General features: G+C 41.3%; 1 protein-coding gene across 2 annotated transcripts in view; it reads left to right on the forward strand.

Moving 5' to 3' along the window:
- Positions 1–11,144, forward strand: part of Lpgat1 (lysophosphatidylglycerol acyltransferase 1) — a 66,649-nt gene that overhangs the window by 28,331 nt on the left and 27,174 nt on the right. For both annotated transcript variants that reach the window (XM_005348888.2, XM_013346950.2), the window contains exons 3-5: positions 4,051–4,169; positions 7,246–7,341; positions 10,493–10,766. In XM_005348888.2, coding sequence (XP_005348945.1) covers positions 4,051–4,169; positions 7,246–7,341; positions 10,493–10,766 — 489 coding nt within the window. The remainder of the gene's footprint in view (positions 1–4,050; positions 4,170–7,245; positions 7,342–10,492; positions 10,767–11,144) is intronic.

An 11,144-nucleotide genomic window follows, 5' to 3' on the forward strand; every position in this document is an offset into this window, starting at 1 on the left:
TGTGTGGAGTGGAAGTGCAGAAGTGAACCGCATCAGTGACACGAAAAGCAGAAAAATCCATAAAAAGAGTGACTTTTAGCAAAAGTAAACACAATTCACAAAACTAACTTCAAATAAAGCTAATGAAAAAGAAATATAAGGAACAAAGGGAAACTCACATCTGACACCAAGGACTTACCAGTTAAAAACAGAAACAAAATACTTAAAGATTTGACAAATCTGACAGGTTACGTTAAATAGGCCAACCATTTAAAAAATTACAGCAAAATCTAAAATGGAGCAGAACAGTTTGTTTCTATTAAATCTATTTTTATGCAAAAGAACTTAATTTAGTAAAAAAATCCAATTGAATGGTTCAGATGACCTTACCTAAACAATCCTGCTAAACGTTGTTTTGTGCAGGGTAAGAGATAGGGTCTGGCCTCACCCTCCCACACATGGCTGGCTGTCCACTTTAAGCAAGGCTGGTTTTCCAAGGTGCTGCTTTCTTAGCAGTGTGTATGGTTGGCCTCTTTGTCAGAAACGGGGTGTCTGCAGCAGTAGGGATTTGTTCTCAGTCCTAGCCCATTGATCAGTATGCCTATTTTTATTTCAGTAGTGTGGCGCTGGAGTATCATTTGAATCTTGAGTGGTAATAACTCCAGCAGTTCTTTTGTGATTGAGGATTATTCTGTCGATCCTGGGTCTTTTGTTTTCAGATGACATAATCTTTTAGTCTGCTTTCTACTGCTGTGATAAAGACCATGACTAAAAGCAACCCGGGGAGGAGTTTATTTCAGTTTACAGTTGTAGTCTATCATGAAGAGAAGTCAGAACAGGATTAAGATTTATTTTAATTTTAATTAAGTGTCTGTGTGTCTGTGCAGGTGCCTGTGGCAGATGAAGGAATTAAATCTCACTGAAGTTAGAATTACAGGTTTTTGTGAGTCGTCCCCTCCCTCCACCCCAAACATGGACTTGGGGAACCAAACTTGGGTCCTCTACAAGAGCAGCAAACATTTGTAACCATCTCTCCAACCCTTAAATCAGTGTTTCTCATTCTTCTTAATGCTGTACCCTTTTAATACAGTTTCTCATGTTGTGCTGACCCCCAACCATAAAAGTATTTTTGTTGTTACTTCATAACTACAATTTTGCTACTGTTACAATTCGTAATGTAAATATCTGATATGCAGGATATCTGATATGTCACCCTTGTGAAAAGGTCCTTCATCCTCCAAAGGGGTTGCAGCCCACAGGTTGAGAACCACTGCCTTAAATGCTGTTTTGAAAGTAGATTTTCTACTTTGTATTTTAATTTCATTGAAATTATAGTGATATTTTGTTTGTAATCTAACACATAAAGAGTGCCAGGAGATCAGAGTGCAGAGCTAAGCCACGAGTTAGCCAAGAAGCCAGGCAGTGGTAGTACACACCTTTAATTCTAGCTCTTAGGAGATAGGGGCAGAGGGATCTCTGTGAGTTCAAGGTCACTCTTGACTACCCGAGATTGAATCTGTCTAAAAGAGAAAATGAGCTCAAAGGTAATTTCCAACACTTGGGTTCACACGTCTTTAATTCCCAGAACTAGGGAGGTAGAGAGGAGTGATGTGGCTGGGTGAAGAGAGGAACCCATGTGAAAAGCCAGACAGATGTGATTGCTACCTGTAATCCCAGAACTCAGCAAGCAAAGAAAAAGTCTGGGGAACAAGATAGCTTCTTAGACTAGCTGGAATTCAAGAGCTCCAGATTCAGGAGAGACCCTACCTCAATAATTAAAGTAGGAAATGATCAAGGAAGACACCCAATAAATGTGTGAATGTGCACATAAGTGTACATATCCACGCAAATAACATGTCCCCACGCCTGTTTCCCCCCAGCAGTGATGTATCAGTAAAACAAGCGTGTCCCCCGGGACGAGCTGGGGACTATTGCTACTGCAGTTTGCAAGAGGCTGGACTCTGGGGTTCCGCCTCTGCTAAGGAACAATGGCATCATCTAATGGAGCTTCTGTAGTGCATTAGTTAAAAAATTTTAAAGAAAAACATTTAATCATAGACACTAAGCTGTTTTTATATGTGTGATAGCATCTGGTGAAATAACTGTAATGTCTTAATTCAGTGAGTGCCGTAATTTGGTGTATTTTTACCCTGTTGGAAATCTCTTCAGTGTGGATTTAAGATTTGAGATTGCTAATATAAAAGGAAAGATGCCTTGCTGGACTGGTTTCAATAGGAGGAAAAACTCAGTAGCACCCTTTCTCAAGTGAGCTCATGTGAAGTCCTCTGCATAAGAAGCTCTAGAGTGCTGGGTAACGGTGAGAAAAAGGGAGGGAATGCCTCAGGCCTCCTCACCTTGTGCCCAGAGACTGCCCCACTCAGGCTGAGGTCCTGAGCCAGGGGTGAGGAGCCGAGACACTTCTCTGTACAGTCCTGATGCTTGAAAACTGGCTCTCAGCTGCCTTTCTTCTGTGACCTACTCTTCTGAGAATGTACAAGGAGTTTTTGATGCAGTGCCTTTCCACCCAGATGTTTTAAACTAATTTGTTTTCTTCCTTAAAAAATGAAAATTGCAGTTTTTGAAATATTGAGACAGTTTCTGGTACAATCTGGGAGTCGTGTAATGATAACTGATGTTACTAAGTCTGGAATTCAGTGTGATACGTAACACGCAGTTGTATTTCTCAAGGAGCTGGGGATGTAACTTGGTGATAATGCCTCCCTAACATACAAAAAGCCTGGGGCCATTTCCAGAGCTGTAAAAGCATCTCTGGCTTTATTTTCCCTACTGCATCCTTTTTAACATTAATCACTTTTAATGCCTGATGGGTGGGATTTTTCCTTTGATTCTCTAAGCAAGAAAGCAGTTCTGCATTGGAAGCCAGCTGGGAGTCCCCTAATTCAAGTTCCACTGCTCTTTCTTTACTTGGAGATAGAATCAGATCAGTTAATCCCCAAGATAGCCTGTCCCCACAGGTCCCTGTCACAGTTGTTTGTAGCCTGTGTTTCTGACTGGTTGCTCTAAATCAGGGACCCACAACTGTCTTCTCGGGGCCAGTTAATTTGCTTACGCGGCTCACAGAACTCAGGAAAACACATTTACTAGTTTATTATAGAGGATATTACAAAGGATACAGATGAAAAGATTCGCAGGGCAAGGTCTGGAGGAAAGAGCATAAAGCCCCCTCAGAACTTCCCCGTGCCCAGCTCTCAACGCTGAGTCCTTTTGCATCTCTAAAGAGACTTCCTTGCCTACCAGATGTTAACAAGATGGGTAGTAAAACCTAGAGAGGTTTGTCTGTGCACATTCCTTCTCTAGATGTGTGCCAAAACTTCTGAAGTGCCTTATTGTCTACCAGACAAGGAAGGCCAGAGAAAGGTGGGGAAGATTAGTGTTTCAGTGACCAGCCACAAGAATGGCATGTTTTAGTTTCTGTCACCTGCCCTAGAGAGGCAGGTTCTGAGTGAGAGACCTTACAAAATAGCTAAAATGGATACAGTGTATCATTTTAGTAACATCACAGTGATGATGTAGTTTGGGGGGGGGGGTTGTAAGTAGAAATACTCTGAATTTCTGCCATGAATATTTATCTTACGATAATTTTCTTTTTTCTATTTCCTTTCTTTTCTTTTTTCCCCTTTCTGGTTTTTTGAGATAGGATTTCTCTGTGAAGCTTTGGCTGTTCTGGACAGAAGCAGGGTGGTCTCAAACTCACAGAGATCTTCCTGTCTCTGCCTCTCAAGTGCTGGGATTAAAGATGTGTGCCACCAGTGTGGGTTTATCATCACCTCTTGTCTGTTTTCCTAAATTGTTATAAACACCTTTTATACCTATAATTTTAGCTATTTGGATAATGTAGGATAAGTAAAAAATACTACCACTTTATATTTTAATGGGACTCATATTTTGGGACTCTAAAATGTTGTCAACATTGTGACTTTCATAGAAAATAAACCTAGTTCCAAACTTTTAAAAGACGTCATTAATATGTACCATTTTTTTTTCTAAATAAAAGGTCTCTGGTTACATGACAATCTTTAAAATGACAATTTGAAATGTTTATTCTTACAGTGATGGAATGGGGGGAAGATATTAAAGCAATTTCTAATGATGAAGCGGTGATGTTAGTGAACCACCAGGCAACTGGAGATGTGTGTACATTGATGATGTGCCTACAAGACAAAGGACCGGTAAGCAGTTTTGGTGCCTCAGGCAGATAGCCTTCAGGGATGGACTTAGAAGCATTGATTCAAGTATCTCGTTGTTTAAAACATAGATGTAGATTTAATATGAAAAATATAGTTTTCAGTCACTCGAGGAAGGAAATGTAAAGACTTTAAAAGATAAATAATTGGGATAGTGTCTAGTGTTGATTGATAAACCAGTGTTTGAACTGCTGATTTCACATTACTTATATTGATGATTAAAAATAATCAACAAATTTAGTACATTTAAAATATGTTTGGCCTTGGTCATTCAAAGAATTATTACCTGAGAAGTTAAAGAAATTATGTTTCCTGAAAACCATAAATATATATAATATATAGACTATATATATAGCATCTGGTAGGCAAGGAAGTCTCTTTAGAGATGCAGAAGGACTCAGCGTTGAGAGCTGGGCACGGGGAAGCTCTGAGAGGGCTTTATGCTCTTTCCTCCAGACCTTGCCCTGCGAATCTTTTCATCTGTATAGTTTATTTGACCCTAAACTAAGTAAACCAAATAATAGATGTCCACTGCTTGCTTAATGGTCCTGATGAATGACTGTAAGAAGTAAATGCTCATTGACAATGGTGGCCACGCCTTTAGTTCAGCTCTCGAGGCAAAGGCAGGCAGATCTCTGTGAGTTTGAGGCCAGATTGGTCTATGGAGTGAATTCCAGGGCAGCCAGGTCTGTGTAGACAGACCCTGTCTCAACAACAAACAAGAAGTAAAGACTCAATCTTCTTTCCAGGAGCCAGCAACCCATCACCAGGTGGGAGATGAGGTTATAACAGTGTGTAACTGCAATTGGAAAGCTTGTATTTGAGAGTGAGCTCGCCATGTACCTGGAGATCACAGGCTAGTCTGCAGAGGAGCAAGCACAAACTTTTGGCTTTCAGCGTTAGGTAAAATTTAGTTAGGCCGCCTCTAGTAAAATGGTTTTGGCAATGCCTGAGCTAAGGTGAGAATCAGCATAAGGTTTAAAGAGTTTTGACTCACCAGATAAAGTCAGAATATGAGGTGAAATAAAAAAATATATTTAGTTATTGCATAATCTTTTTTTCTTATCTGAAAAGCAGGGGTGTAATCTTACCGGAATGTGAAATAAATTTAATCCTTATAATCAAGAGTCTCAGATTGTTAAAGAGAACCTACTGCTGTGTGGATGCATTTGTTCTTACAATAAATACATTGTTTGTTTTTTAAATTCATAACATAAAACTGTGTGTTTGGGGTGGTGGAAAGACAAATATCCAGTTAGCCAACATTTTTTAGTCTCGCTGATAATGGTAATTACATATTACAGTTATTTTGAAAGCATGCAATGTGCATAAGTGGCCTTGATTCTCAAAGAATGACTCAAATGATCAGTATAAAATGTGCCCGTGTTCCAGTTCCCATTAGTTGAGGACGCTAACTGAATATTAACTTAATGTTAAGTAGTCATGTGAACCAAAGGAAGCTTGTTTTGTTCGCTTTTGTAAGATTTGAATTAATTTAAGTTTAATTGCCTGTCCTGAGTAACTTTTTACATTTATTTTATTTGTACATTTATGTGTTTGTGTGGATGTATGTCACATGTGTGTGGGTGCTGGTGGATGCCAGAAGAGGGTTTCTGATCCCCGGAAGCTAGTTCCTGAGGAGGGCACTGAGAATCCAAGAAGGGTCCCCCGCCAGACAGCAGTACTGCTAACCACTGAGCCATCTCTCCAGCCTCCCCTAGTAATTTTATAATTCTCTGATATTGTCAGATAACTTGAAATCTAGACACATTTTAAAACTAGTTTCATGGGAGATCATTTTCAACTCTTACAGTTTTTAATTTATTTCCTCTTGCTTTATAAGCATGAATCAATATTAGTTTATATTGACAAGTAGAAATATTTATTTGAGGGCTGGAGAGATGGCTCAGAGGTTAAGAGAAATATTTATTTGACTGATTACTTATCCCATAGTCTCTCAAAGATAGAATTGTAGATCAGTTTAAAAATACCTCTTTGGGGCTGATGAGGTAGTTCAGTGGATAAAGACATTTGCTGCCAAACCTGGTGCTTTTGTCAGGATTTCTATTGCTTTGAAGAGATGCCATGACCATGATAACTCTTATAAAGGAAGACATTAACTGGGGCTCCCATACAGTTCAGTAAGGTTCATCCATTATTGTCATGGCAGAGGCAAGGCAGCATGCAGGCAAACATGGTGCTGGAGAAGGAGCTGAGATTAGGAAGTGGTCTCACACTGGGTGTAACTTGAGCATATAAGAGACCTCAAAGCCCACCTCCAATAGTGACATGTCCTCCAACAAGGCCATACCCACTCCAACAAAGCCACACCTCCTAATAGTGCCACTCCCTACAGGGGCCATTTTCTTTCAAACCACCATAGGTGATGACCTGAGCCCTATCCCCAGGACCCACATGATAAAGGAAAGAACCGACACCTAAAAATTGTCCTCTGACCTCCACACATGTGTGCTTAGGTGCGCGTGCACACACAGAGAGAGACAGAGAAGAGGTTGAAATGAACTGTCTTCATTTACCTCCACTTTACTCTTTGAGACAGGGTCTCTCACTGACCAGCCCCTTCGACCTTATATGCCCTTCCCCAGCACTGGGGTCATGATTACTCTCCACACGTGGCTTTGATGTAAGTGCTGAGACCCAACTGAGCCATCTCCTCAGCCCCTATTCTCTTACACATGTGGGGCTTCTTATGTTTGTGAGCTGTCCAGTCTAGGAAAGGTGGTGGTCGTCTCACTGAAAATTAAGGCAGCACCTATCATGTTTCCTTTGGACCTTTGTATTGCCTCTTCCCAGCAGGCTGTGTATATATGTAATATAATAATAAAAGAGGAGGTCATGAACTTGAGAGGGAGTAGGGAGGAGTTTGAGAAGTAGAAATTACATAAATGCATAAAAAATTGTCAAAAGAATAAAAATATTTAGTTACTAATTAAAATAGATGATTATATATTATATTGAAAATATGGAGACTTGGCTACATAGTAGCAAGTTTCTCATTTCCAACACTGAATTAAGCATGTCTTGTATTTCAATATTTCAGGTTGTCGCCCAAATGATGTGGCTGATGGATCATATTTTCAAGTACACAAACTTTGGAGTTGTTTCTCTAATTCATGGGGACTTCTTTATAAGGCAGGTGGGTGGCGCACATTGCTCTCTGTGTTGAGACGGTGGACCTGAGTGTCAGCCGTGAAAGAAGACCTCCCTTTGGATGTGTATGCTCAGCACCTGCCGCATCCCTGCTTCTCACATGGAAAAAAGGACAGTCTCCCTCAGCAGTTGTGGGATTAAGTGAAGTTAACCATGTGCAGCATCCAAAGCAGTGCCTGCTGCTACCCGCATGGCCATTTTATCATGAATGCGCTGACATTATCTAACTTCTACTATTACTGTTGTTTGCAATGTCCTGTTGTGTGGTACCGGAGATAACTCAGTTATCAGGGGATGAAGGCGTAAGTCACAAACAATGCCACACCAGTTTGGAATTATGATTAATAGGGTGGTATTTATTTAAAGGGGGAAAAAAACTTACAGATCACCGTCCCAGACAACAGCCCTCTGCACAACCAGGAAGGGAGTTTCTCTGTGTATCCCTGACTGTCCTGGAACTCACTCTGTAGACCAGGCTGGCCTGGAACTCACTCTGTAGACCAGACTGTCCTGGAACTCAGTTATCCATGTGCTGCCTCCTGAGTGCTGGCATTAAAGGCGTGGGCCACCACCACCTGACTGGAGATTTTTAAACAGTAAATAAATATAATAATAATAATAATAATAATAATAATAATAATAATAATATGAAATGTTGAGGGAATTCATAGTAAGACAAGTGAGTACATCAGATTTTTGTAAATTCAGAAAATGTTTGGAGGAGAACATAATTTTTGTCATATGTGTCTGATGAATGGAGGTGACGTGGGAAGGGGTGTGTGTAAGCTCCAGGAATGGTCATGCAGGGCGACAGTCACAGCCTCTTCCCAGGCAGCAGTCTTCTCGTCCACGCTACCATCACACACAAATTCCTTCCAAAGCAGGGAAGCATCACGTAAACATGTCTGTGGATAGCAAGGCCATGGTTCCTCCACGTTCCTGTACTTAACTCTACTCTGTTATATGATCCTGTGCACATGGTACTTAATACCATAAGTAAAATAAATCCTGTCCTAAGGAACCACAAATTCAGACATAAGCCAGAAGTAAAGTAGAAAGCACAGAAGCAAGCAGCAGAAATCTCAGCAGCCTGTGGAGGGTCCAGAGTCCAGCCAGCCAGTCCCTTCCCAGGGACGTCTGAAATGACGCGGGTAGAGCAGTGGAGCCCTGGTGTCAGTGGCGAGCCTCAAGCACCAAGTCCCCAGTTTGCCCTGGGGAGTAAAAATGAACAGTGTGTCCTCCAAAATCTTTCCCACTTAATGGCAGTCAAAGTTTTGAATCCATAAGGTCTATTTCAGAGTAACTGAAAATTAATTTCTAAAAAAGCATTGTTTTCCCCTCAGATATTAGCAGTAAAATTCTGTAACATGGGAATGAGTGGTAGAAAAGGTGTTAGTTTAGTGAAATGTGTTGTGCACGCCTGTAATCCCATCACTTAGATACAGAGGGGAGAGGGAGAGACTTCAAGGTTGTTCTACCTAGCAGTGGAACCCTCCTCAAAAGAAAGAAAAAAGTTAATTTTTTTTTTTAAATTATGCTTGGGACTTTGCTACTAGGCTACTTTTAACAAAATCTTCTAAGAATAGTAAAAGTATATATCTATATATGTGTGTGTGTATGTGTATATATATATGTATTATATCTATATAAGTTTTTATATTTATATACAGTACTAGAAAATTTAAAAGCTATCTTAGTCATAATCTTAATTCAATAAGCTAGTTTTAAGAATCTTTGTTTTTTTAGTTTGTGATATATTTAATCTGAAGGCAGAAGGCTCACTCATTATTGTAGGAACTTTGTAACTATGCCGACTGGACCGCACCAAGAGGGAAGAGACTTCTGATAGTGATTGGAAGTTGGGACCTTCCAGTCGATTTGTCTGCCTGTCCATTTTGAGCCTCCAGGCCATCCTGTCTCTTCTCTCAACAACTAAGATCCAGTTCATCCTATCGTCCTGCTGTCTGCTTCCAGGGATTTCCCGCTTCTATCTTTTTTTTCCAAGAATACACTCTATCTAGCCTAACGTGGCCAGCTCCCTAGCTCACCTCCAATGGCCTTTCTTTTATCACAAAGCCAGCAGAACTTGACTGCTGCAGAGTTGGGCTCACCTGTAACATAAGAAAGACACTGCATCCCTTCCTCAGACTCTCCAGCGATTCTGCATTTAAAGCAGGTTTATCGCTGTGGTGGCTGGAAAGGAAGCTGAGCAGGTAGGAGACCTCATTGCTCTTGCAGAGGACCAGGATCCATCCCAGAACTCATGTCAGACTGCTCACAACCACCTATGACTCCAGTTGCTGGAGATCCAACACTCTCTGGCCTGGCCTCCCTGAGCATTTGTAGACAAATGGTGTACATAAGCTCGCTCTCTGTCTGTCTCTGTCTCTGTCTCTGTCTCTCTCTCTCTCTCTCTCTCTCTCTCTCTCTCTCTCTCTCTCTCTCTCTCTCTCTCTCTCTCTCTCTCTCTCTCTCTCTCTCTCTCACACACACACATAAAACAAACCAAAAAGCAGTAAAACCTACCCCTGTGCCTGAGGTCCTTTCTTTGTGGTCTCACTACACAGTCCTGGTCTGAGACTCATTAGGTAGACAGGGAGCCACCTGTCTGCCTACCGATGCGGGGATTAAAGATGTGTGCCCAACACCAGGCCCCAGCATATCAAGCATGTTCCCACCTTGGACCTGTATCTTTTTTGGCTCTTGTCACTTGGAGCATCCTGCCTTCTTTCTTTGTGTGGCTTCATTCCCTCATGTTATTTGTTAGTTATTTGTTTACATCAGCTCGCCTCGCTCCTCCTGATCTCCTTCTTCTTTCCTTCCTAAAACATATCCCCAGTGGGGTTTGTACTCCACACTCAGCACTTTCCCAAGTGTCTCCTGTGTACTCCCGTTCCTGGTGTTGGGACTGTACTTGGCAAATAGTAGACACTTACTGTGTGGCCACGCTCCTGCTGAACTGCTCTTTCTCCAGGAAGAAGTTCCTTTGTGTAAGTCCGAGTAGTCAAAAAGAGAAATAATTGGGGGAAACCACTGTTCTGTCCTGTGGTTGAATTTCAGTTTTGAAGTAGTTGTTCCTTCTTAATCTCGGTATTTTAACTGCAACTGTGCCTGTCCTTACTGTGTGTGTCTTCTAGGGAAGATCCTATCGTGACCAACAGCTGCTGGTTCTCAAGAAGCACCTAGAACATAATTACAGGAGCAGGGATCGAAAATGGATTGTTTTGTTTCCTGAAGGGGGCTTCCTCCGGAAGAGGAGAGAAACAAGCCAGGCATTTGCCAAGAAGAATAACTTGCCATTTCTTACACATGTCACTTTGCCAAGGTTTGGGGCAACAAGCATTATCCTGAATGCACTTGTAGCACGGCAGGAAAATGGAAGTCCAGCAGGAGGAGATGCTAAAGGCCTAGGTAGGAGCCTTAAAATCTCTTGTCTTGTTTTAAAGAAGTGCTTTCTAGAGTTCCAATGCTTTTTGTTTTTTGTCTTAGGTTTTTGTTTGCTTGTTTGGGTTGGGGATTTTGAGACAGGGCCTCTTTATGTAGTCTTGAGCTGTCCTGAAACTATGTAGTACACTAGGCTGGTCTCAAATACAGAGATCCACCTATCTCTACCCTTTGAGTGCTAGGATTAAAGCCCTGCGCCACTACGCCTGACCCGATTCTTAGTTTAAATAACTTTTGACAATTAGAATTAAGTCGGGACAGGATGAGGTTATTATCTCTTTATTTGTCTCTTTACTCGGTGTTCACAATAATGCACTAAAATAACTACAACTACATAGTCACTCA

The sequence above is a fragment of the Microtus ochrogaster genome, chromosome 6 (assembly GCF_000317375.1).
Source record: "Microtus ochrogaster isolate Prairie Vole_2 chromosome 6, MicOch1.0, whole genome shotgun sequence".
In the NCBI taxonomy this organism is placed as follows: domain Eukaryota; kingdom Metazoa; phylum Chordata; class Mammalia; order Rodentia; family Cricetidae; genus Microtus; species Microtus ochrogaster.